The following is a 26,511-nucleotide window of genomic DNA, read 5'->3' on the forward strand; positions in this document are numbered from 1 at the left end:
TTTTTATTGGCCACGTATTAAAAGCCTGTGGAATGACTCAGGAAATCTGGCAAAATTTGGAAAGAAAGAAAGAAAGAAAGAAAGAAAGAAAGAAAGAAAGAAAGGAAGGAAGGAAGGAAGGAAGAAGGGAGGGAGGGAGGGAAGGAAGAAAAGGAAATGAAAGGAAAGGGGAAAGGGAAAAGGAAAGAAAGGAAAGAAAACTACTTAGGGCCCTAAATGTGTGATTTGCTACCAGATGGAGGAAGACTACCCAGAGAGGCAGGGCTGGGTTTGAAATGACCTTGGGCAATTTGTAAAGAAGGGACTAAGATATAGTGAGAAGAATCGTTCTGGAAAGGAAAGGGGATGCTGTGTGTTGAAGCACCTATCAGGGTCCCTGGCACACTTCATCTCTTCCTGTTCTTGCAAATTGCAAGAAGAGGTATTTAAGATTTTATTTATTCATTTGAGAGAGAGAGCGAGCGAGTGAGAGAGAGAGAGAAAGCACAGGCAGGGGGTGGGGGAGAGGCAAAGGAAGAAACAGGCTCCCCACTGAACAGAGAGCCCAATGCAGGGCTCAATCCCAGGACCCTAGGATCATGACCTGAACAGAAGGCAGACGCTTAACCAATGGAGCCACCCAGGCGCCCCAAGAAGAGGTATTTTTGACACAGAGAAGATTTGTCCCTCTTGTTGAGAGAGTGATCTCTGAAATACTACTGCACAAAAATAGACACATTTCAAATAGTTTATCTGCCAGTGGTCAGATACACGCTAATTCATACAAAGACCAGAGCCAACCTGTGTCAGTAGAGTTACTGTTTTAAAAATCTGGTAACATTCCATGCCAGTGTGGTTACAGGGATTTTGGGCCACTCTCCTCTGGCTCACCTTCTGTCTCTCTCCTCTCTCAAATTTCCCCTCTCTTGTGATCCCTTTCCCTGCCACGTTTCTTTTCCTGGGACAAGCGTAGCCACTGGGCAAGTACAGGGCCAAGGCATCCAGCCCGATCTAGGGACAGGTGGTGGGTACCGGCCCCCACCAGCCCCTTTGAGCTTGGGTGCACCTCTCCGTATTACCTGACTCTCTCTGCTCGTGTTCCTATTTCTCTGTTCAGCTATATGCTCCCCACTAGGAAACCCAACAGAGAGGAAGCAGGAATGTGTGCAAGTTTTCATGCTTAGGACTCTTGCCAGTATAACAGCATCTGAAGAAGAAATCAACAGTTTGGTGAAGAGGAAGGGGGTAAGATTCCTTTTGGGTCAGTTGAGTTTGAAAATGATCATACTTTATTCTACACTCAGGTAAAGCTGGGTTTTCCTGGAGACTGTGAAGCCTACATGGTTTTAAGAAAACCAGAAGCATGGGACGCCCGGGTGGCTCAGCCGGTTGGGCATCTGCCTTCAGCTCAGGTCATGATCCCGGGGTCATGGGATCGAATCCCGTGTCGGGCTCCCTGCTCAGCAGAGAGCCTGCTTCTCCCTCTGCCTGCTGCTCCCCCTGCTTCTGCTCTCTTTCTCTGACGCATAAATAAATAAAATCTTTGGGGGAAAAAAAAGACGAAAGCACTTGACCAGATGATAGGACACAAACACCATTTCTACCGTCTACAGTAACAACTCATACAAGTCCAATGCTTCCTCTCTATCCATACATTTTTCCATGAGACCCATCTACAGCTATGAGGCCAGACACATCTTTCCCTCAAATACAAGATGTCTTTGAGCTCAATGAAGTTTCCCTCCCTGGGATCGGGACTCAAAAGGTCATCTTTGGCCCAACAAGGACCTTAAATACTCCAGAGCGACCAGTGCAATGCTCCAAACATGGGAGTGAGGGGCAGGACCAAACCGAAGTTGTTTGCCTCCACACAAGTATTCTCAACCATAGTTTCAGATCAGGCTTCCTGGGAAGAAGGCGGAGCCTAGGTGAGGCGAGCAGATGTTCTTGCACTGTTGAGGACCAGCATCTATGGCTCAAACAATTGACCAGCCCTGTCCCCTCTGTTCCAGAGCCCTAAGTTCCAGCCACCTCCTGTGACTGGTCCCAAGTCAGATACTCAGTCCTCCCCCACCACCCAGCCCTGGCATTTCCTAGCACCCTCATGGATGCAGAAGCTCATTTTTTCCCACTGCTTGTTCAAATCCCACTCAAGTCCCAGTCTTCTCTTTGGGTCCCTACACCTTCTCCAGCTCCTCTCTTATCAAATTTATCAGATAGCGTACCTTCATCACTTTATATCCCCGACGAGAGCTTAAACTACCTGGATCTTGGCATGGAAAGACGAGAACTTTTTATAGGTGAAAGAACCTTGGGATTGATCAAATACGCTACCTCTCAGCTTATACGAAGGGAAACCAAGGCCGATGTGTTAGCTAACAGGAAAACAACAAACAGTTGTTCTAGTTACGTTCCAGATGGGAGTACTAGAGAATTCGGTTTCTCATCTGCTTCTCTCCCAGGGCAACCGACCTCCTGGCAAAATGACCCTCCACTTACATGACACAGATGGTAAGTAGCAGGATTACAGCCCTGACGGGCAGGAAAAAGCGTATGGAAATCTCTATAGATTTCCTTCTGCGGGGCTTCTTGGGGTCTTTTCGATGCTAGCATATACTGTGAATTTGCAAAAAGTGGAAGTTAACACAGACTGCTCCCAAACTGATGGGGCTACTGTTTTTCTTGTTCCTAGAAAGCTTATCAGCGTTTTATGAATGAGGCTCGGTGGAACATACCAGAGCAACACGAATTTCATAGCTAACGTGCTAGTAGTAATCAGTCACATTTCAGGAAGTTCAGAATGCCTTTTTCACATAATTAATGTAAAATTTAATTTGTCAGAGCCATTTGTGTATTTATTCTTTATGTTATCTTTATTAATATATGAAGACTGATAACACGCTAGTCTTCACATCAAATATAACTGTTCAAATAAGTAATGATTTAAATGTTCTGATTTAAAAGCACTTTTTTTTGGCATTGTAAAGGAGTTCAATAAATATTTACAAAAGAAAAACATTTTGTTCTGTAAGAGAGCCCTATTCATATATATATTTTTTTAGAGATGGGGGGGTGGGTACATGGTGGAAGAGAGAGAGGGAAGGGGAGGGAAGAAAGAGAAAATCATAAGCAGGCTCCACCCCCAGCACGGAGCCCTACAAGGGGGTTGATCTTATGACCCTGAGACCATGATCTGAGCCAAAACCAAGAGTGGGAATGCTTAACCAATGGAGCCACCCAGGAACCACCCCCTGCATTCACATTCTTACACATTTATATTCTAAATATATGTTCTCTTCCAAAAAGATAAACTTATTTACAAAATGTATCTCCCCAGTTTACAGGTGTTTGGACCTGATAACAGATCCTTTCTATCTGCTAACTCCAGGATATGTAAGTACTTGTAGGACGTATTATTCTAGACTTTCCAGAATGTAGGATTAAGTCATGCTCTGGAAAGACCAGCCATCAAAGAAAGGCATGCCGTCAGATTTTTACATGTTCATGTATATTTCACCCAATAGGGGGCTATGAAGCAAGCAGATTTAATCTTAAAAGGTGAGAGATATGGCCAATTCAAGAACAGGGAACCCAGATATGTGAAAGGTATCTGACAGGTAAGACATGAGCAACAGCCAGGCGGACATCGTCATGAACACGGCTGTTTCTCAAAACATAGTGGTCCACCTCAGAAAATAAGTGAGTGGCTGGTGTGCACTCCTGCCAATAAAAAATGACTTGCTCTGCCCTATGTCTCTGATGACAAACTTCTTAATGGGCACAGTGGGGAAACTGAGGTAGGTATAATCCCAGGCAAACTCACTTTCATACAGAAAGCTGAAACTGAGGGTAAGTGACCTTCTCTTCCACAGATGAGATGAAATGCAAGAAATAGCATCACTTCTCTGGTCAAGGCAAAGGACTTGTGTGAACTAGCCCGATTAAGGCTGAGCGCCTAGCACAGAACCAATGACCTTTATGAAAGAGAGGTCTCGCGTTTCCTTCTTACCTTTCACTCACAGCTTGCCAATTGTTGACTAGAAAGTCCTTTGCAATATACCGGCCCACCTCCGACGCCGCCACCACTTCAATGACATTTGTCTCATTAAAAGCGAAAGGCGATGCAGTAATGGCATACTCCATGTACCTGCAAGGAAGCATTTGCAGAAAATAAATGTGCAGGGATGCCTGGGTGGCTCAGTCGGTTAAGTGTCTGCCTCGGGCTCAGGTCATGATCCCAGGGTCCTAGGATCGAGTCCCACACTGGGCTCCTTGCTCCACAGGGAGCCTGCTTCTCCCTCTGCCTCTGCCTGACTGTACTCTCTCTTTCTTTCTGACAAATAAATAAATAAATAAATAAAATCTTTAAAAAAAGAAAATAAATGTGCAAACACTATCCAATAGAAAGAGTGAATTTCCACAGGTGGACCTAAAATTCTATGTGGTGCTAACTCAGTAAGGCACAAACAGGTATTATCTGAGTTCCTGTTTTTCTTCTTTTGGTTCATTAATTGCATTCCTCTACCAGGAACTTCCAAGACCAGTTGACCGTAATCACCTGTTGAGTATCCTTGGGTCTTTACTGCAGCTCATTGCATAAGCGAGTTGAATCCTCTCCTCTTCCTTTGTTTTACTAGCGTACATATTCAACAGGAAGTCCCATTCTTCCTCGCTTCCCAAGGCAATGCCATAACATAAAATGACACTTTTAATTGGAGAAGGTATTCTGTAAGGTAGAACATGCAATGATATTTCTCATAGTCGTTACGTTATGTATTTACTTAGGGTGTTCTACTTTTAGAAGGATATATCCAGAAAAAAATGTTGAGATTTCAGGTACGAAGATCAAAACTAGGGCTCGAGAAAGTCAACTGCGAAAACTGTCATGAGCGTTAATATTGCGAGAAAAGAACATCAGATTAGTTTAGAAGCTAAGGAGTTCTAAGAAAGAAGGAAATTATCATAGTTCAATCAATGTACACTGATAATTTAGCTTGGGTGCATATCTTTTTTTTTTTTTTTTTGAAGTAATTTCCATACCCAACATAGGGCTCAAACTCACAACCTTGAGATCAAGAGTCAGATGCTCTACCGAGGGAGCCAGCCTGGAATGCATCATCTCAGGTGTTACGATCACATTTCCCAAGAGTCCACCTGAGGTAATGCACTAAAGGTAATAGAGTAAAACCAGAAAGACAGTCTTTGTGTCAGCTCTCCATGGGAATACAAACTCATAGAGAATGCACTCCTTGGGCACACTTACATATACGTCACAGTAGTAAACCATCAAAGAACAACCAAAATAGGACTCCAGACACACGCAGCTGCTTCTTAGGAAGCTCGTACTGACGACGAGCAGCCCAGGGTACAACTCACTGTGTAAATTCGAATCTACTGTCATGTGCAGACCTACCATAGGCAATGCCAAAAAAGGGGGTGGGGCGGGGCTATTTGAAAACAAATAGGAGACAGACTACCCAAGAGAAAATAAAACCATCACTCCCAGAAAGAGAACATCAAAAAGGTAGAGAAATTATTGCTGTTGAAATAGGACAGAACTGGGACGCCTGGGTGGCTCAGCGGGTTAAGCCTCTGCCTTTGGCTCAGGTCATGATCTCAGGGTCCTGGGATCAAGTTCCGCCTTGGGCTCTCTGCTCAGCAGGGAGCCTGCTTCCCCCTCTCTCTCTGCCTGCCTCTCTGCCTACTTGTGATCTCTCTCTCTGTCAAATAAATAAATAAAATCTTAAAAAAAAAAAAAAAGAAAGAAATAGGACAGAACCAAGGGCAATCCAACGTGCGTCTTACTCATTCTCTGGCTGGTTCGCCCAGTTTTTGAAGAGTTCTCTTGACAGCTGAAGACAGTCTTCAAGGCCCAACCAGCAGGCCGTTTCAAAAAGTTTTTCCAGGGCTACTCTTAAAGGAAAGCACAAAGAAAAACATTTTGTTTTGCTACGTTTACCACACTTATTTTTTTTTTTTCCTTTCTCCAACTGTGTGTGTTTCGTGAGAGGAGGGGTTTATTTTAAAATCTCCTTCCAATAAGGAAAAAAAATAGCTTTTGTGGATGGCAGACTTATTTAAGGCTCAGAGAAATATTTGCTGAGAGGCTCTCAGGCACCAAATAAACTCCAAAGACTGGTATTTTTTTGAAAGTCGGAAATAAATTATCGCCATCCTCCATCTCCCTCAAACACACGCAGGAGTACACACAGTCCGCATCTGCTATCAATTTATTTTTCCTCCCTTTTTACAATAATTGCCTTATGAATAGAAAGAAAAAAGACTTGAGAGCATTTGATCTAATACCCTGAAAAATGAAGTTCTTTCTCTATACACGGAAAGGAGAGGGAAGGGTTTCTTTTCTTTCCACAACGCGCTTTCCCTCGCTAGAACTTTTGTTTCTTCCTCTGCTCTGTCTGGCGAGTTATGTTCGTGTCCAGATAAAGAATAGAGATTTCTGCTTTGTTTTGTTTTGTTTTGACAGCTGAGCAATGGTACACATTTTCTTTCAGAACAAAATAAGTTCAAAAGGATACAGTGAAAAACGGTAATTAATCCAGAGAAGCGATGTCTGGAGGTATCGCTCTCCATACTCCTGAGTCTCTCCAACTTGGATTCAGAGGTAAAGGAACTCAAACTGGCCATAAGTTTCCAGAAAATGCAAGAGCCAAATGGGGTTGCTCCACCCTCCATTTGCAACCTCGGCCCCGCCTGACCTTCCGATAAGGAGAAGTAAGGATGGCCAAGGGTGGAGGACCTCCGAAAGACAGTTCTGAGCATTTCTACACCCTCCCTTTCTCTCCCTCCCCACCCCAAGTTGGATGCAACAAGTGTACTCTACAAGTACACAATTCTCCAAGGTTCCTCGGAAGACAAATGGCCCTGGGAAGCAATCAAAAGTATGTCACTTGAGTCCAGTTCAGGGGAGCCAAGGATATGGCTGGCTAACATCTGTGGTGCCTGAGTGAGAACACTTCTGCCTTCCTGTTCATGCACTCAACCCGACTGCCCACTGACCATCCCACTAGTCCTCACTGTCTCCCATTTACATGTCTAGTCAACCCTGTGTCCTTCTAGTCACATGCCCGAGCACGCAAATGTCTCCCTTCTCGGAAGGATACTCTTGAGAGAGAATAATCTCATTTTGTTTATTTTGTATTTCTTGCTCAGTCTGGTTGATTTCAGCCTGATTTTGATCAGAGCTGTAAACAGAATTCCTGTACCGTTGCAGATAACAAATTCCCTCCCTAAACCTAGAAGTTCCCCTCCGGTACCTCCCACTCCCTACAAATCTTGGGTCACGGGAAGGTCAGGGGTACCGCAGCCCGATTTTTACCTTTCACCTCCTTCCCAGGCCGCCAGGACAACATGCTTACTGCCCTCACCAAACCAATAACATGGAAATCATTTGCAATACTTACTCGTGCTCACACACAAGTAACTGAAATATTCCAGGCAACTCCTCTCATATTTGTACAAGGAATGATAGAATTTTTGTCATTAATAACAAACAGAAGGGACTTTTTTTTCTGGTGGCCCTCCCATGCCTTCGGTTCATTGGTATAGGCTGGTTTTACTCAGTACAACCCCCTCACCAATGGCAGGACACACTCAAAATCTCAACCAGAAGCCCAAGATTTGAGAGGACAGAGCTATAGATTCCTGTGTGTCCATGTGTGGGCTCTACAGGTAAACTAAGATCCCAAACTTTTATCTCTGAATAGGAAACTTGTAGCTCACCCATCCCAAAGCCACTTGTCTCAAGGAGCATGCAAAATCTCCCAGTTAAATCTTAACTATCGAGATCTTCCTAATATACATCTGGAAACCCACCTCTTAACATGAACAATTTTATTCAGTTATAAACTGAAATGAATATAAATGGAATATACATATTCAATAGAGAAAAATAAAAAAATACTTACAGGGCTAAATAGTCATCTTGTAACGCTGCCGCGTTTTCACGGATGGTGGTTGAATATACATTCCATATCGAGGTAAGTCTCTTCAACAGATACTTCTATAAACAATAAGGAAAATCTATGGTTAGCTTTGGCTCGCAACACTGAATTTGCTCTGTATTGCCCTCTATCTGAAAGGACAGGAATACAGGAGTGACAGGTGTCTCCTGAGAAGTTGTCTTTGTTATGAAACGTGTAACTGGTTGATTTTGTTGTAGCCTCTTTTCGTTCAGGTTCCTCATTGGCACAAGGGAATTGCCAAGAATACCAGTATTACCCTTTGGTGAGGACAAAACAATATCACATATGTGAGTACACTCTGTGGCAGGTAGGAACTCGATAAATCATGGTTCTTATTACCATTTCACATCACCTGGAACATTTTCAGGTGTGTTCAAAATAGAGAAAGAAACGATGAAGGTTAAAACTGTTCAACATTCTACTTTAGCATTTCCATGCTTTGTATCTATACCTCCAAGAAAAATAAGGATGACTGATCTATGCTTCGGACAATTTTACACTGTGAGTAGGAAATAAAGTTTCTTCGATTGAGCTCTCAGCTGGTGAACAGCAAGGTTATAAAAGTTATCCATTTAGAATACATCCCTAAGAACAAAGTAGATATTATTCATTGACATTCCTTAAAAACAAGTCCTAGGGCATCTGGGTGGCTCAGTTGGTTAAGCATCTGCCTTCGGCTCAGGTCATGATCTCAGGGTCCTGGGCTCCATGTTCAGCAAGGAGCTTGCTTCTCCTCCCTCTGCCATTCCCCTGCCCCACTTGTGTGCTCTCTCTCTCTCTTTCTCTCTCTCTCATGCTTGTTTTCTCTCTCTCAAATAAATAAAAAAATTTAAATAAAGACAAAAGCAAATCCTAGTTATTACTTCTTCATCCAGAAGCAGGAATCAGAGTTTATCAATGAGCCACCTCAATCCCACACTTAAGTGTCTTCTTTTCTGGGTCACCATCCCCACACTCAAGGACATTTGGACCAGCACTCTGGACAGCTGAGGAAAGAAGTCTGGACCTGTGAGGTATTTGTGATCTCGCCCTCCATCAGCCCCAGAAGCTCACTTGTAATTATCATCTGGACCACTTTCTGGTTTGTCTCTGGTCCCTTACTCTCTGGGTCCCTTACTCCCAGCTGTTCCTTTGGTTTGCCCTTGAGCCATCTTTCTTATGATCACTGTTTAAGATCTAATGAAGGAAGTTTGATGATGTCCCATTGCTTGATGAATTCCTATTTCCCTCTCTCCCTTGCCAGCAGCAAAAGCAGCTTCCAAGTGTTTCCTGGAACATACCTCTCTGGTGAAGCCCTAGTCCTATAGATCAGAGTATTTCAATGATGACTACAGGGTTGTTAAAAGTCTTTCTGTTTAACTAACCATCTTTCAGGAGAAGAGTTGCTGTTAGACAAAAAGCATACCATTTCCATCCACTTCTGGGTTCTTAGGGCACACGGTCGCTTCACCAAGAACTAAAGACTTTTCCAAACCTCTCTCATACTCATTTCCTAGACCAGACCATGACTAAAGTATGACTAAGAGTAACCAGCCCTTCCTAAGAAAATGAATACATATTTAGAACTAATAGACTATGACTTTGGGGAAGGATGTGTTCCACAGATGCTGTCTAGATACAGAAAGAGGAAGAGAGGACTTTTTAAAACCACATAACAAAGAAGGAAATTACCTTTAATAACGGGTACATATCATAGCTGTTCGCATCAAAAACAAGATCCTTGGTTACCAGGTTCACCAAGACTGCATACCAGACTATGATTTCATCTTCTTCAGCAAGGTACTTGGTTAAATCAAGGGCTGTTTCAATCTCAATATAATTGTTTCTGTTTGGTTCAAAAAAATACACACTCAAAAAACCTCCACTTGCTAAATGATTTATGCACGTTCCATATTTGTTCCATGCTTGGATGCCTGGCTTTAAAGTTTGTGGAATCAGATGAGGAAGTCGAGAAGCAACATGGGGGGTTTGGGGGGTAGGAAAAGAATAAATGAAACAAGATGGGATTGGGAGGGAGACAAACCATAAGAGACTCTTAATCTCACAAAACAAACTGAGGGTTGCTGGGGAAGGGGAGTAGGGAGAGGGTGGTGGGGTTATGGACATTGGGGAGGGTATGTGCTATGGTGAGTGCTGTGAAGTGTGTAAACCTGGAGATTCACAGACCTGTACCCCTGGGGCTAATAATACATTATATGTTAATAAAAATAAATAAAATAAACGTAAAAATTTTTTTAAAAAAATTAAAAAAAAAGTTTGTGGAATCAGGAAGCTAGAGGTCTTAGTTCCTTGATGAGATGGGAGCCAAGAAATGCGGACAGCCCCTCCATTACAGTTTGGTATATTCAAGTGTCCCAATTTTTGGAGACTAGAAGAAAATCCAGGCCAACTGTTGGACTGCTCATAGGGCAAAAAATCCTTGTGTATTTCATACACATTGTTATGGAAGTACAATTTCCATTCAACAAGTATCGATTACGAGTCATTATCGAATGCTCTACCAGTTACTCGCGGGAACACGAACTCGAATGTAGGCCACGACTCTTGCTTTCCACTGAGGAGTTTATTCCTTCAGCGAGGAGCAGAGGCTTATGCATGAGAAGCTGTTCATGAGTCTGAGAAAAGCCAACAAATAGAATAAAAGTAGCGAAGAAGGAAAACCCATGTGTGTGATGGTGAAGTCAGGGAAGGCCTCCTGGGAGGAGGACGGTGAGAAGGGCAGTGAAGGCTGGGTAAGATGGAAATGGATAGAGAGAAAGAGGAACGGTGCTTAAAACAAAGAAGATAAAGTGGGAATTTGTGTGAGAGCGGACCAAGCCACTGAGGCACCGGATTTCTTCAGTGTGGAGTTGAGAGGTGGAGCTTGGGAAATACGTGGGACTGACACTGTAGAGAGCCTTGAATGTCAAGATGAAGAGTTTTCATGGAGTGGGAAGGTGTTTAAATAATGGGGGGTGGTGACATCATGAAGTCGATGCTGAAAAATTTTATTGCCACTGTGCTGAAGAAGACAGAATGGAAATGAAAGGAACGGAAGGCTGGAAGCTAACTCAACAGGCTAAGTAAAAGACGAGGGGCACTTGGCTTAGCATGGAAGCAGTGAAGGTGGTACATAAGGTGGGAATCCAAAAAATATCCTCAAGAAAGAAGAGATAAGACAGGTTGGCTGGATGGCAGATGAAGAGAGAGAGAGAAAGAGAGGAGTCAAGGATATCTCAAGGTTGGTTCATGGGAAGAATCGTGGCACTCTGACAGACAGAGAGAAACTGACAGCAGAAAAAATTCAGAGACAGAAAAAAAATCTGCTGTGGAAGATCCTGAATTTAAATGACCACGGGATATGCAGAAGGCAGGAGGGGACAGGTGGAGATGTAGACTTAGAAGTCATGAACATATCCCTTCCCAAAGCTTTACTGATTAGCTTGTATCTGCTGGGCATTCTACGTGTCCATAATAAAATCATCCCTAAAACCATAAGAAGGCATGAGCCATCCAAAGGAAAGAGAGAAGAAAATGAGAGAAGACAAGAGAGGTTTCCCCGAGGATGTGGTCAATAGTTTGAGAATCATGGTGGTCCTGGAGAGGGGTTTCAGCAAAGCAGTGGGTGAGCAAATGTACCGCAGGTCACAGAGGGAGAAGTGATACAGGAACAAAGGACAAAATAAATAGACATTCCTTTGAGAAATAGGACAGGTAAAGACAGAGAGAACACACTAGCTAATTTACTCTACAGACTCTTTAATTTTATTGTCTAAAATTTAAATTCTAGACACATATGAATTACCTGAATGAAAACTTAGCACAGTTTCTACTGAATAAATCTAATAGAAATAAGATCTATACTTCTATAGTATACTAAAATACAGGCCATATCTCATTAAAATTTTACCTATAGCCATCACCCTAGAGTAACAAGAATCACTTCAAAATCTCAATTGATAGTCTAATTCTAGCAATTCTTTTTTTTTTTATATGTCAGCTATTTCCTTAATTTACAATATCACAGAAAAATACAAATGCATCTACAACCTTCCCAAATGTATCTGTTAATATTAGGAACCTTTATAAATGCAAGCCCAAATCACCTTTATTTTCTCCTGAGTTCTTCTTCTTGATGGAAATTTTAAAAAATAACAATTCTAATACTTTCTGTGATAATCCTCTAAATATTTAAACATGATGACCTTTTCCTCAGTATATCTTCTTTACCGCATCTTTTTAAAACTTCTCCTTTAAAGGGATTCCTTTTAAGATGCTGACTTACATTTTCATCTTATAAAACTGAAACTCGCTCCAGCATTAAACTAACTGCCCCATTCTGCACCCACCCCCACCCCCAACAACCACCCTTCCCTTTTGTCTCTCCAGGATTCTGACTACTCCAAGGAACTCATGTAAACGGAATCACATAATACTTGTCTTTTGGGGACTGGCTTCCCTTGCACAGCACCATGCCCTCAAAGTACACCCATGATGATGCTGATTCCAGCAACTTCTATGTTCTAAAATTCTACTGCACCCACAGAACTTGATCCTAATCTGAATAAGCTGGGCCCTGTATATACTAAAGAAGCAATTTCACTGCACAGTGACTAGGCTGTAACATTTTATTACGTTCTCAAGGTATACTTAAAAGCCAGCGGTGAAGACAACATACTCACTTAGACAAGGAAAAGGCATCGTCAATCACCTGCAGCCTGTGGATAACAGGAATGGCCTGCAAATTAGATCCAAATTTGTGCAGGAAAAGATGAGAGCATTGCTTAGCCACAAAATAATTTGCAAAATCATAACAGCGTTTCAAGATCATGGTCGCTTATGAAGCCCTCTCGTGTGAATTGTCTCACGCGCAGAGAAATGGTGATCACTGAGGATAGTCCCCATGATTTTTTATTATACATCTGTTTTTGGTAAATGGTCCCTCTGGACATCAATCATAAGGCTTTCATCTGGCAGAGAGTTTTGCCAAAAGACTCCCTGAAAAAAATGGCATGGTGACAACAAAAACGGGATGTCATGTTGAATAGGCTCTCCAAAACAAGGAGTGTGTGCTCAATTGTGTTACACTGTCCATATTGCTGTCAGGAGAAGTTTTGGCACAGGAAACCTTAAGTACTCATTATTTAGCCCTATTTTGGTAATACTGAAGTCCTCTGAGCAGTGTCTGTCTTGTCGAGATTTTACTAATTTGACCCAATGCCACCAAGAGAGCCCTGAGAATCATGGAGAGGCAGCAGTCCATTGCCAACCAACTGCTTAAGCTTGGGCTACAGCCCCACGGCATGGCCAGGCCACAGGAACCTGTCTCAGCTGGAGGGGACTCAAGGGGCCCAGAGGCTCCTATCCCCTTCCTTCAACACCTCATGCATTTTCACAGGTTTGGTCTCAGAAAATCCATCTTCATAACACTCATTTTGAGCCTCTCAGCAAGCTTCAATCTTTCCTTGGTCTCATTTCTTTTCTGGCAGTAATAACACTTCCATTTTTCTAAGTTAATACTAATAACAGACATCCCCAGTCATGTAGTAGGAATAACTGACCTCAGTTTTTCAATAAGTAAGTCTACAGTGGTTGCAAGAAAATCATTGCTAGAATGGCATGGCCTTACGTCCATGGCTTACAGTGCCCTCAGAAACCAGTAAGAGGGTAGCTACTCTGAAAAAAAATTTGAAAATAAAATGTTACAATGTGTGGATTTTGGAACCTTATTCAAAAGCCTTATAATAATTTTTTAAAATTACTGAATATGTCCTGACAGACTGATCTGTGTCCAACCTCTGTTAAAGAGGATACATATATTACCTTATCTAGTCTTCACAATTCTTTATTTAATGCTGGTCTATCAAAACATCATCATATGGATGGGAAAACCAAGGCATGAACACAAGGGTACCAGACACAGAAGCCAAGCTCTGGACCGATATACCATAGGTCATCTTCTGCTAGAGAGGCCGCTAGATACTTCCAGAGAACTCTCAAAGATAGAGACACCAAAGATATCTTTCAGTTCAACATTCTAGCTTAAAGAATGGTGCCTCCATGAACTAACTGTCCAAGGTTTCATGGCAGAGCTAACTCTAGAGACACCAACGCCAGCATCCTTCTCCAACAATGGAGATTTGGTTGAATTCAACCAATCAAAATCTGACCGACCAAAGCTAGCCAACATTTTAATATTTATATATGACAGAATGACTTATGTTTGGTGATAAAGTAGTATTAGAGTCTATTGATATTTTGTGGCTTGAATTCTCCAAGGGAGAGTAAGAACATAATTTTTTAAAAATTCACACTTCCTAGCATAGACTGGGTACCCTTGATGGGCTTAGAAATTGTAAGCGTAAATTTACCTACATTGTATCTAATCCTCATGGTAAGTAACAAAGCTGTATATTATTCCCATCTAAAGTGAAGACATGGAAACAGAACATTCAGGTAACTTGTCTGAGATCATAAAACTAATGGTGAGTAGGAAAATGTATTCTGATTTTTACACAGAAAGGCAAAATGGTTGAAGGAGAATGATATTAATGTTCAAAAGCACAATACATTGAACCTAAATCTGCCCTTTCTAAGAATGAGGGGGGAAAAAATCCCGTATGGTTTAGGGTGAGAGACAGCAGTGAGGGCAAAGTCTCTTCTCACCAGAGAGGTTTATGAAAGCCTGACTCAAGAGTACATTATGAATGACATTTACTAACAGGTAGAAAAAGCCACCTTACCTTAGGATCTTTTTCAAGCTGTTGATTTAGCTTCTTCCAACCTAATTGATCATAGTTAACTCTGTAATATCCAGTCATATTCAAATTTAGAATCACCCAGTCATGATCGGAAGCCAAAACTTGCATTTCGGGGAATATTTCTACAAAGGGATATGGGAAAGGTGTGAAATGGGGCACCTAAAAATTTTTTCCAGTTCATATTTATACTCTATCCTCTTAATCCTCAACAATGAACCTAATAATCCAAAAAAAGTAAAAGAATTCTAAAATAGATACTGATCATACCACATAATTGTATTTTTTCACATATAATGGTTTCTGATTAGAAAATTTTCTTTAAAGCTCTATGTTAGTTAAGACAAGAATGATATAATATTTTAGTTTTAAGCAAGACAGCTTTTCAAAGGCTCTCTGCTCCAACATTTCATTCTCTGCCTTTATATATGTGTGTAATATATATTCATGCATATATGTGAAGATATTTTAAAAATCTGTTACTTACTGCTGCTTTTATCTAGCCAGACTAGAGACTGTGTAATTCCATTTTTTATCCAAAGAATAGGTACAATCCATGTGTCACTTATTAGGAAGAAACCAAAAATTCAATTAATTTTCATACATAAGATACAAACTCTGAGCCCATATTAACTGAGATGATAAAATGACAGACGGGACTCAAATTCTTTGGTTTTTCACTCTGGATAGGCAAGGGTTTGCTCTTAGGATTATTCACTGTTGTTTTTTCTTTTTTTTACAGATTTTATTTATTTATTTGGAAGAGAAAGCAGGGTGGGGGAGAGAAAGAGTCCAAGAGTGGGGTGAGAAGCAAAGAGAGAAGCAGGCTCCCTGCTGATCAAGGAGCCCAGTGCTGGACTCGATCCCAGAACCCTGAGGTCATGACCTGGGGTGAAGGCAGTCGCTTCACCGACTGAGCCACCCAGGAGCCTTTCACTGTTGTTTTTATAAGCCACTTTTTCTTTGGCCATTTGTTTATTGTCTATTAGTCTGTCTTCTTCTTTACTTTTTCTTATAACTTAAGGTAGCTACAAAGACAATATTGTATCTGAATTTCTTCCTTCCTTCCTTCCTTTTTATTTCTTCCTTCCTTCCTTTCATTCTTTTTCTTTCCCCTTCCTTCCTTCCTCTTTTTCTTTCTTCTTTCTCCTTCCTTTCCTTTCCTTTCCTTTCTTTCTTTTAACCCTCTCTCTTTCTTTCAATCTTTTTCTTTCTGTATCTGAAACTCTCAAGACCTGTTTATATTTCAAGACCTGTTTATATTAAATTATAGCCACTTGGCCTCACTTGGGGGTTGTTCGAATGTTGTAGACAGACCTAAACCCCTCTGTGCCAAGAGAGGCAAAAAGTAATTTCAGAAGAAAAAGCTTGCAAACATTTCAAAATGACTTTCTGCCTCAAGCTTTCTCCCCATCTGAAAAGCGTTCAGCACGGATCAGATGATTCACATTTACTGAATGCCAACATTCTTCCCACATTGGTGGACGTGACCTGGAGGGACCAGACGACCACAGGAGGACATTAGTCATTGGAAGAGTTACAGTCCTTGGAGTTTGGACAGGACTTGCAATCTTGCTCAAATGCTCACAAGCCTGGTTTCTCAAAGCCTTTGAATGGGGGGGGGTCTGTGTTGATCTAATCGCTAAGGCACCCATCTTCGCAAAAGTCACGGAATCGTGATGAGCTCATGGTGCTGCACGGAACTGTGGAATCACAACATTGTATACTTGAAACTAACAGAACACCGGATGTTAACTAACTGGAATTAAAATAAAAACTTTTATTTTAAAAAATCACAGAATAGCAAAGTGAGTAGGGATGTTCCGTTCTGTTCCTTTTCTCTGGGGTTTTAAGGAAAGAGCAGGATGTCCTCTGTATTTAGGTGATACTCTTTGAAAATTACTCCCTCGTCTGTGCTAATACTTAACCGCAGTGCGATGTGAACATCAGAACGCTAACCAATACACTTGAACATCGTCTGACGAGTTAAGAAAGGGAAGGGAAGGAGAGAGGAAGCGATGAACATTAAGCTGCTTTAGGCTCAGCTTTTCATTTCCTTGTGACAACAATCCACTGGGACAGATGCTGTCACATTTACATTACTGATAAGGCAGCTAAAACTGAGAGATTTTCTTTCTTTTTTTTTTTTTTAAAGATTTTTATTTATTTATTTGACAGACAGAGATCACAAGGAGGCAGGCAGAGAGAGTGAGAGAGAGAGAGGAGGAAGCAGGCTCCCCACTGAGCAGAGAGCCCGATGTGGGCCTCAATCCCAGGACCCTGGGATCATGACCCAAGCAGGAGGCAGAGGCCTTAACCCACTGAGCCACCCAGGTGCCCCAACTGAGAGATTTTCAATTAGACTTACCAAAGGTTTGAATTTTGGTGAGGTTGATATTTAAACCCTTAGACTCTAAAGGCCATAATTCTAATCTGATAGGCACAGCTAGGAATACACACATACGCGTACCTTCGGACACGTGCGGAACTGTTCCTCCGGGGCTGGTGACCATTCAGTTCCATTTCTACTGAAAAAAGGTAACTGTGCAGCAGGACCCCCTTTTCTCTTACCTGACAGGAGGCCAGCATGATTCTATTTGACTGCCTCTCACTCAGAATCCTGAGTAATGCACTACTTCTGTCTGAAGGGCAAAGAGTGTACATAGCCCCCAAAGCTTTGGTTGCTGATGTCCTGCTAATGCGGGGGATGGGGCACTGTCTCGAATCCCTCGGTGCGAGTCTCTGGCCTCGTTCAGGACATCGGGGGCTCTGCCTCATGCCAGCACCCCAGGAATACCCCTCGCAGAGCACAGAGCCCACTGCGGAAGAGTACCCAGCCCGCCATTATGCTTCCTCACTCACAGGCTGCTTTCCATTGGATCGGAGCTCAACCCCAGGGAAGGCGAGGACAGAGCAGCAAATGTACCTACTTGTGGGTTAGGAGAGTCTCGTTTTTAACCTTTCCAAGATAAAACGGCTCCTGTTTGATGGTGCCAGTGGATACATTTAAGGTGACCACTGGAAAGCCACTCTGGTGGGTCCAACTGTCCATTATGCTTTTCACTGTGGCTGGCAAAAGGGTTTTATTCTGGTCATCGATGACCTGTTTTTAAAAAGTATCACAAGAGCAAATATTGACCATCAAAATTTTTTCAGGGGGCAGTCTCCCAAAAGAAACTACATGGCGGGCTATTCTATTTTTCATTTATGATATTCTGGGCCTAATTCAGAACTCTGCTCAACTCTCTATGTGAATGAGTCCTTAGTTCTTTCATTCATTGACTCACTCATTCATTCATTCACTGAGTGCACATGTCGGGAAGTAGGACAATTACCATTTGAAAATGCCTCCATAGATCATCTTGCTCAGCATTTGAGTAAGAATATGTCTTCAAATAGGACTGTAAAGAATGAAGAAGTTAAAAAGAATGGAAAAGTTAAGGTTAAAATAAATAACATGTTCCAAACAATTTATGTTTCCTGCCTTCTATGTCACAACAATTTTGTAAACTCACCTTGAGTGCACTGATAAATAAATTCTCATTCAGGAAGCTAGAAAGCATTCGGGCCAAAGACGCTCCCTAGGACAAGAAACAGTCCATTGTTTGAGCAAATTCAATACATTCCATTTTGATAAGCAATATCACATTCCATTTTGATAAGCAATATTCTGGGCTTTTCTCCCAATTACATTGCGTACTTCATTTGAATGTTTGGGTTATCCCCAAATATGTTGATAAAATAGTAGACTGTCACTAACTAATAGGTAAAAGTTGAACACATGCTTTACATATAAAGAATTCAGGATACACAAAATATTTTAAACCGAGATGTTTACATGGTCAGAATAAATTTCCACCAAGCAGAAGGGTTCACCTTAAAAGTAACAAGTTGTCTCAGTGTTTTATAATGATGGATGGTACTGAGCACCTAACATGGGCTTGAATAGTATTTGCTGGATGAGAACTGATTTAACCACATTTTCTGAAATCCATCTGCTGAATAAAATTGCGATTATTTGTATCAAAGCCTGTGTGGTGTCATATTAGCCTACTATCCTTTGAATCCATTTTATGCACCTTATTGCAAGAGTGCAAAATAAATGGCAATATATAACTGATTTTACCTTGTTGTAAGTAAACAAGTCAAAGAGCTCATTTATTTCACTGGTTTCTGTGAAATTTTCCGCCTTCAAGGACACAGCTCTAGACACCAGGGCGTGATCTTCACTGAGGACATTACGTAAAATGTTAGAAAAAAAGATCTCATTCTAAAAGGAAAAGATTGAGCAACATTAACTTCTTCGGTGTCACAGAAGCACAAAATTCAAATACTTTTCAAAAATACTTTCAAAAACGGACACTGAAGAGGGGAAAAAATCATTCAGATGTACTCTGTGAGCTTCCTTATTCCGAATAACTCAGGATTCCTTGAATAACAAAATAACTAAGATACTTCCCTTCCCATTTAATACCCTTCTTATTTCCATTTTTAAAAACCCCATTACAGAAGTCAACATGTTTTCCAAGAGAGCTGTCTACATTTCCCCAAACAAGGTCCCCAGTCACACAGACAGGACCCTCTAGGGACTAGCATCTCTAGGTGATTTTAATCCTGTAGAACTGTATTGATAATTTTATTAGTAACCCCTTAAAATGGGTCAGTCTCTCTTCAATGAACATTTACAGAGCAAAACGCACCAGATTTACCATTTTGATGATGCTATCCTAGTTTGTAATTGGAAATAAATTCATGGGCTGGATACGACAGTTTCTAGATTATGCATTAGGAAAAGGCAGTTTATTATATTTGAGTAAATACAGAACTCTCCAGAAAACTAGACCTCTCTCAGACACAGGACAAGGGCCATTTCTTTTTTGAAGGAAAGAAAGAAGGAAGACCAACATACAGCCAAAGAGGTGTGGGGCATGGCAGAGCCAAAGAAAGGATCGTGGCAAAGAAGCAGCAGAGACAGCAGAGCTGCAGAGCTGGGCGAACCCTCTCATAATCCACAAGCAGCCTCACCTCCCTAGGGGCCATCTCTGGGGTCCCCAAGTTGACTCCTTTGAATTCGGCCCACTTCCATTGGCCAACATTCCAACCAACCCTCTCCTCCTCACATACTATTTTTCGACTTATTAACACCATTGATTAGGCTACTGTCCAACTTTGCTCTTCCAGAAACGAGACAGCCTTTCATCTAGAGCAACACATCTCCAACTGTAATGAGAATAAGGATCCCCTGGTGGTTTGATCGATTCATACATGAACACAGTTGGTCTCAGGTGGGGTTCTGTACTTCTAATCGATTACCTGGAGACGCTAATGTCGTTAGTTTGATAGTCCCGCTTTGAGAAGCTAGGAGTGAGAGGAGACATCTGTGCAAGTCTGACCTGATTCATTCAGCATAGCTTTTATTAATTTAATCCTCAAGCATTCTTCAGAGTGCCTCACAGTTGACCCATGTATCCTCTAAGTACAACGTGGAAAACAGAGGAGATAAAGAACACCCATATTCCTACATCTCCAAGACAGTCACCATTAGAATGTTAGCACTCTGTTTTTCCAATCTCTTTCCCTATGTATTTATTTAGATGTAAACACTTCTGTCCTTCTTACTTATTATGACGTACGTTTCAAAATTCTGATACCTCATCTTCATAACTATCCCTAAAGACGGCCGCTGCATTATAAATGAAACATACATAAATTGGATATAATAAGCCAAATACTTAATAAGCCAAAACGTAATAGTGAAGATCACAGTGTGGTCAAATCACATATGACATCATTCTTCTCAAAGTAGAGCATATAACAACACTTCTGCGAAAGCAAAACATTAAAATAAATAAATGCAGGGTTGCAGAATGGCCCACTGAGGCCATGAACCATTACTGACTTCATCATTTCCCTATTAGCCAGGAATTTAAATTGCTTCCAGCTTCTTACTGTTTTAAACAATATTTTAACGAACACCTTTATGCATCGCCTTTTCCGTGTTTTGTGAATTCCCTCTGTCTCCCTCAGAATGGATAGTCTGTCTCTCTTCTCCCTGCCTGGTGTAAGATCTTCTATTGTCTTCTCGGCGTCACTCTCATCACACAAGTTAACTAGGATGAATGGGGCAGACACCTCTTCCTCAAGATCCCCAAGGTGTTTCTCCTCTGGGCTTCCCATAAGGTGACTCTTGTACCTGCCTGTTCCAGTCCTGCTGGAGGGAAACACTTATATAAAAAGTGATATTAGGGGACGCCTGCGTGGCTCAGTGGGTTAAGCCGCTGCCTTCGGCTCAGGTCATGACCGCAGGGTCCTGGGATCGAGTCCCGCATCGGGCTCCTTGCTCAGCAGGGGGCCTGCTTCTCTCTCTCTGCCTCTGCCTGCCTCTCTCCCTGCTTGTGTGCTGTCTCTCTCTCTCTCTCTTCCTCTCTGACAAATAAATAAATAAATAAAATCTTTAAAAAAAAAAGTGATATTAGCCTTTTTAAAAATCGTATTTGGGCACTGAATACAGTGGTTGGAGAACGTGAGTCTGCATACCCACCATTACTTTCTTCCTGCAAGCTGCAAGATTCTAGAGAAAAATCTCTATTCTTATTAAATGTATTATTATCCTAAGAAATATAACAGTATTCATCGTAATAAATTTACAAGGCATATCACTGTGGTTAAAAGCACAGACTTTGGGGTGCCTGGGGGGCTCTGTCAGTGAAGCATCTGCCTTTGGCTCAGGTCACGATCCCAGGGTCCCAGGATTGAGCCCCGCACTGGACTCCCTGCTCTACAGAGTGTCTGTTTCTCTCTCTCCCTCTGTGTGTGTTCTCTTTCTCTCTCTATCTCTCACTCTTTCTCAACTAAATAAACTCTTAAAAGAAAAAAGAAAAGAGCAATTGAGAAACTGAAGATCAAAAGAAATAACTAACTGGTACAAAAAGCGGTTAATCTTATTATCTTTGCTTCAAAATCACTAATAATACATCTCCATCAAATTTCCCCAGATACGATAATACCTTAGCCAATTTCAGTAGTATTAAGAGGTAACTGATGGGGGTGCCTGGGTGGCTCAGTGTGTTAAAGCCTTTGTCTTCGGGTCAGGTCATGATCCCAGGGTCCTGGGATCAAGCCCCACATCAGGCTCTCTGCTCAGCAGGGAGCCTACTTCCCCCTCTCTCTCTGCCTGCCTCTCTGCCTACTTGTGATCTCTGTCAAATAAATAAAATCTTAAAAAGAAAAAAAAGAGGTAACTGATGGCTGTTAATGATATATTCCATTCAATTGAGAAAATAAAGGGTGAATCTAATTGTTTCATGGGAATGGAACTGGTTTTTTTTATTGAACCCAAGCAGAGTTATTTTGGGATACAACCAAATTCTTTTATAAACAATTATAGATGACTCGAACCATGCGTAAATTCTATCTTATAAAAGAGAGATACAATTTTGTTGCTACAGAGTATATGGAAAGAACTTTTAAAGACAACTAATGCTTTCTCTATGTATATAAAATTTATGTAAATGAACTCCCCCACGCACCCCATTAACTCTTGAGGGACAAGAACACTCCTATGTGTGTTTTCCGCAGAGCACAGTTGGGTGAAGGCATGATTGTAGAGTCAGAGACATCTGGAACTGAACCTCATCTCCGACACAGAGTAGCCATGAGACCTTGAACAACTTACTTAAAGCTCCTACACCTGTTTCCTCAACTAGAAGACAGAGTGACAACTACACTCAGATGATTGTTTTGGGAATTGAGTAAGATGATGTACATACAAGACTCACACTACATGGAACATAAGTCCTGAGTGCTCAGAGAACAGGAAACGCAGTATTACTATTGTTACTATGGTTATTACCTTCATCATCAGACAAGACCTGGACAAATGGGTTATAATCACAGTTCTGTCCCCATCACGCAGATGACTTGGGCAAGTCACCCAACCATCCAGGACTTCCGTCTCCTCATCCAAGGAATGATACCCAACCCAGGGGAGAAAGAGGGGCTGGACTGCAGGGGGCATGGGCTATCTATGGGAACCCCGCAAAGCAGAGTGTGGGGGGCATGGAACCGGGGTATGAAGAGGCTGAGACCTGACTGCTTCCCACAAACTACAATTTCACCAACATATTAAAAAAAGAGGATTTTTCGAGAACGTTTCGGAGGGGCCAAGTTAGGTTTGCCAACAGTGAATTCTGCCAAATAATCAACAAAACCCAAGTATCGTGTATCTACCATCTCCATCCTTTCCTAAGAAGGGGAAATTTTATTGCCAGTGGAATAGGAAAAACATTGTCTTAGAATCTCCTTCAAACTGGGTGGTATTACATTTTGCCTCTGATAAAGATCTAGCCAGTGGAGGTCAATCAGTCTTTCAAGTATCAATATACTGAGCAAGAATGGGGAAAGAAAAAAAAAGAGGCCAAGAACCAAGCTTGGAAACACAGGTGGGATGAGGGACAGGCCAGGGAGCCACAGGCTGAACAGCCCTGAGCATCAGAAAGGTGGAGAGAGGCAGGGACAGAGTGAAAGTAAGGACCTTGAGCTTGTTATCAAGAAGTGAGGTACACATCAAAGGATGATGGTACACCTAAACATTTAAATTTTTTAAGTCAAATAAAACCAATTCTGTTTCATGATGCTATCCTGAAAAGCACTGGTTAATCTACATAAATGACCAGAAATAGAACTTACATTTGAAACCATCAGATTTGCATATTCATGAATTGATATGTTCATATTGCTATTTATTCAAAACAGCAAAACGACATTGGGTATAACATATAAGATATCAGTTACCCAGCTGATCTATATTATATAACATTTTATAATATATAAATTAGCATATTACTTATCATTAAAGTCATAGGCTACTGATTATAGTGGCTTTAGAATTGAGTCTAGGCAGGAATAAGGGAAAATGACCTAAAATCCAGTAGTAGGGAAAGATAATAGGCATACACCTTATAAGATGATATAATAAAATATTAGGCACCCTTAAATTCTTGTTTTCAAAAATGACTTAATGATTTATGGAAATGTTCTTGATATAAAAGGAAGTACACAAGGCATTACAGGTTTCTGTGTAAAAAAGTAATACCCGCTTTTATGAATATTTAATGGGTAAAGGCCTGGAAAAAGAAAACATTAAAAAAAAGATAACACTGATCCCCTCTGGAATTACAGGTAATTTAATATTCCTTCTATTTTTCTGTATTGTACACACATGAAACAACGAAATGCACCGGTTTCATAATTAGGAGAAACAATTATAAGTAAATGTAACAGACATACTTACTCTTGAGAATTTAGGATTGAAGTAGTTAATTACTCCAAATTCAAAGTAAGATGCAAAACCCTCTTTGAGCCAGACATCATTCCACCAGTTCATGGTAACCAAATTTCCAAACCACTTTTGGAGATGGGAGAAAAAAGAGCTTTCTTAAGTTTAATTTTAGGAATTCATTGTAATTGCATGTTTCAATACATATAAGGTCAAAGACACAATGAAACTGTAATCCCTCAATAACAGAAGTGGAAACAGGGCTCCAAAAAGCATGTTGTGGCTTTCACGTGAAGAGATGCCGGTCATGCATTTCTTTGAAAGAAGCATTTCACATCCAACAATTGAACGCAATTTTTGTTTTTGAACTGTCATGTTCAAAGATAAAGGTAAGCTGGAGTAGCAGGTCTGAAACTGTCCGCTTCCCCAAGAGTTATGTTAATTTAAATAAAGCAAAAGTCCAGAATGTTCACTTAACACCTACTGATTACAGCATCTTCGACTCTAGACTACATCAGTTATTTTGCTGGAAGCAGTTGTGTTGTGTTAAGAACATGTTTTGATCTGTGTCATGTCCAAGGCACTCATGCGTTCTGCTATAATTATTTTCTGTTTGGGCTTAACAAAGTGTCAAATGGATGATGAATGGAATCAGGAAAAAAAACCCCAATAATTTCTAACACCAACTAATCTGTGCCCTAGTATTTAATCAAATTCTTGCAATAGCTGTCACACGTTAATAGCTAGCAGCCGGTCTTCCAGAACTATGGGCCACTTGAGCAATCCTAAAAAATGGCATTGTGGGGCGGGGTGGGGGGAGCACTGATGAAACTTATCAAAGTTTGTGTTTACGCAACACGGTATTATTCTCTCCCAGTAAGTCATTCTTTCCCAAAACTTCTTGTGGATCCACGTAACAAGAAGAGAACAATTTCCTAGTTTAGATCACTTCTCTCTGAACAAACTTGTATTAATGGAGTCAAGGTCAAAAAGCAGATGTGAGAACCTCCATCAAACAAAACTAAAGTTCTAAAATCACATTATGGAAGCACAGATCTAATGAAATAAATCCTTGTTTACATCCCTTTTGGGTATGTGGCTTGAGGACTAGTGACCGCTCATCTCACTGACACGTTAACCAATTCCCTGTATCCCTTGAGCTCCTCTTCAAACAAAGCAAAAACAAAGTTCATAACAATCTACTGAGGAAAGGTGGGCATCTGTCAGTGACCTTTTTGAACATCCCTTATGTTAAGATGGAATGAAAAACAATCATAGCTCTGGTTGGCGTACTTCCCCTGAAGAGGGTTCTGGGGAGCAGCTTACTTTTGGATGTAAATACCTGACCTCCAAGGGCCTGGAAGGTCTCATCGGTCTGATCCAACACCAACAGTTCAAGTTCACGCAAGATCTGATTACACAGAACCTGCCTTCACTGACCCACTTCTTGAATAGTTTTTTAAAATCTGGTGTACCATCGAGGTTTTGTTTAGTTTTTTTTGCTCTCCTGGGTAGAGCGGTTGGGGATTATCTTCATGGGAAATAAGTGAAGTAAGAAAGAACATTTTACCACATGCCTGATGTCCGATCTCGTGGGAGAGAATGAAGGAGATCACAGCCTTTTTGTCTGTTACTTGATCATTTGCTTGCATCAACAATAATGACTCATCGAATATCAATAGTCCCCAATTTTCCATTGCGCTGTTGTCAAAAGTAGGCAAGGCAATTATATCTAAGTGGATTTAAATGGAGGGAAAAATGAAATCATCTCTTCCAAAAAAGTCTGAGATTCCCAGATATAATGATCTCCAAATGAAATCATAAAATTACTAAAAGAACATACAAGTGAATATTTATATTGTGAGGGGAGGCTCCATAGCTCAGGGGTTAGAGCACTGGTCTTGTGAGGGGAGAGGAGACGAATACCAAAGACAGAAGCCAGAAGACAAATAGTTTAGATTGTCTGAAAATCGAATACTTTTGATAAAGGACCTGGAGAGAGAAATCTTAAAACGTCACCATAAAAAATAAGCTTTACAAAATTGGCAAACAATCAATCTGGAGAGACATTTCATTGCATAAGATAGTCAGATGGCAAATACACATGTGAAAAGATGTTCTGCATCCTGTGTCATTGGAAAATTGCAAATTAAAACAATGAGATACTAGTATACACCTATTTGGGTGGTTTAAATCCAAAGCACACTACCGAAGGCTGGAAAAGATCTGGAGTGGCAGGAACTCTCTCATTGCTGGTGGGAAGGCAAAATGGTAACGGCCACACCAGAAGACAGTCTGCCAGTTTCTTATAAAATTTATAAATAAAGCCTGGCCCACATTCTAGCAATTGAGGTTATTTGCCCAAATGAGCTGGAAACTTAAGTCCACACAAAAACCGGCACAAGAATGTTTATAGCAGGGGCACCTGGGTGGCTCGCTGGGTTAAGCATCTGCCTTCAGCTCAGGTCATGATCTCGGGATCAAGCCCCGCATCGGGCTCTCTGCTCAGCGGGGAGCCTGCTTCCCGCCCCCCCCC

The 26,511-nt window shown here is 41.3% G+C and overlaps 1 protein-coding gene across 1 annotated transcript in view; it reads right to left on the bottom strand.

The window, feature by feature from the left end:
* The window catches only part of LOC111158914 (laeverin), a 65,400-nt gene that overhangs the window by 6,743 nt on the left and 32,146 nt on the right, over positions 1–26,511 (bottom strand). The window contains exons 5-18 of the mRNA XM_022521245.1: positions 25,553–25,707; positions 23,991–24,104; positions 18,825–18,968; positions 18,214–18,279; positions 18,034–18,099; positions 17,629–17,801; positions 15,186–15,262; positions 14,684–14,823; positions 12,623–12,678; positions 9,633–9,786; positions 7,905–7,999; positions 5,785–5,892; positions 4,538–4,705; positions 3,989–4,126 (exon numbers count right to left, since the gene is read on the bottom strand). Coding sequence (XP_022376953.1) covers positions 3,989–4,126; positions 4,538–4,705; positions 5,785–5,892; positions 7,905–7,999; positions 9,633–9,786; positions 12,623–12,678; positions 14,684–14,823; positions 15,186–15,262; positions 17,629–17,801; positions 18,034–18,099; positions 18,214–18,279; positions 18,825–18,968; positions 23,991–24,104; positions 25,553–25,707 — 1,654 coding nt within the window. The remainder of the gene's footprint in view (positions 1–3,988; positions 4,127–4,537; positions 4,706–5,784; positions 5,893–7,904; positions 8,000–9,632; positions 9,787–12,622; positions 12,679–14,683; positions 14,824–15,185; positions 15,263–17,628; positions 17,802–18,033; positions 18,100–18,213; positions 18,280–18,824; positions 18,969–23,990; positions 24,105–25,552; positions 25,708–26,511) is intronic.

The sequence above is a fragment of the Enhydra lutris genome, unplaced genomic scaffold, assembly GCF_002288905.1.
Source record: "Enhydra lutris kenyoni isolate GAN:26980312 unplaced genomic scaffold, ASM228890v2 scaffoldscaffold64, whole genome shotgun sequence".
Taxonomy (NCBI): Eukaryota; Metazoa; Chordata; class Mammalia; order Carnivora; family Mustelidae; genus Enhydra; species Enhydra lutris.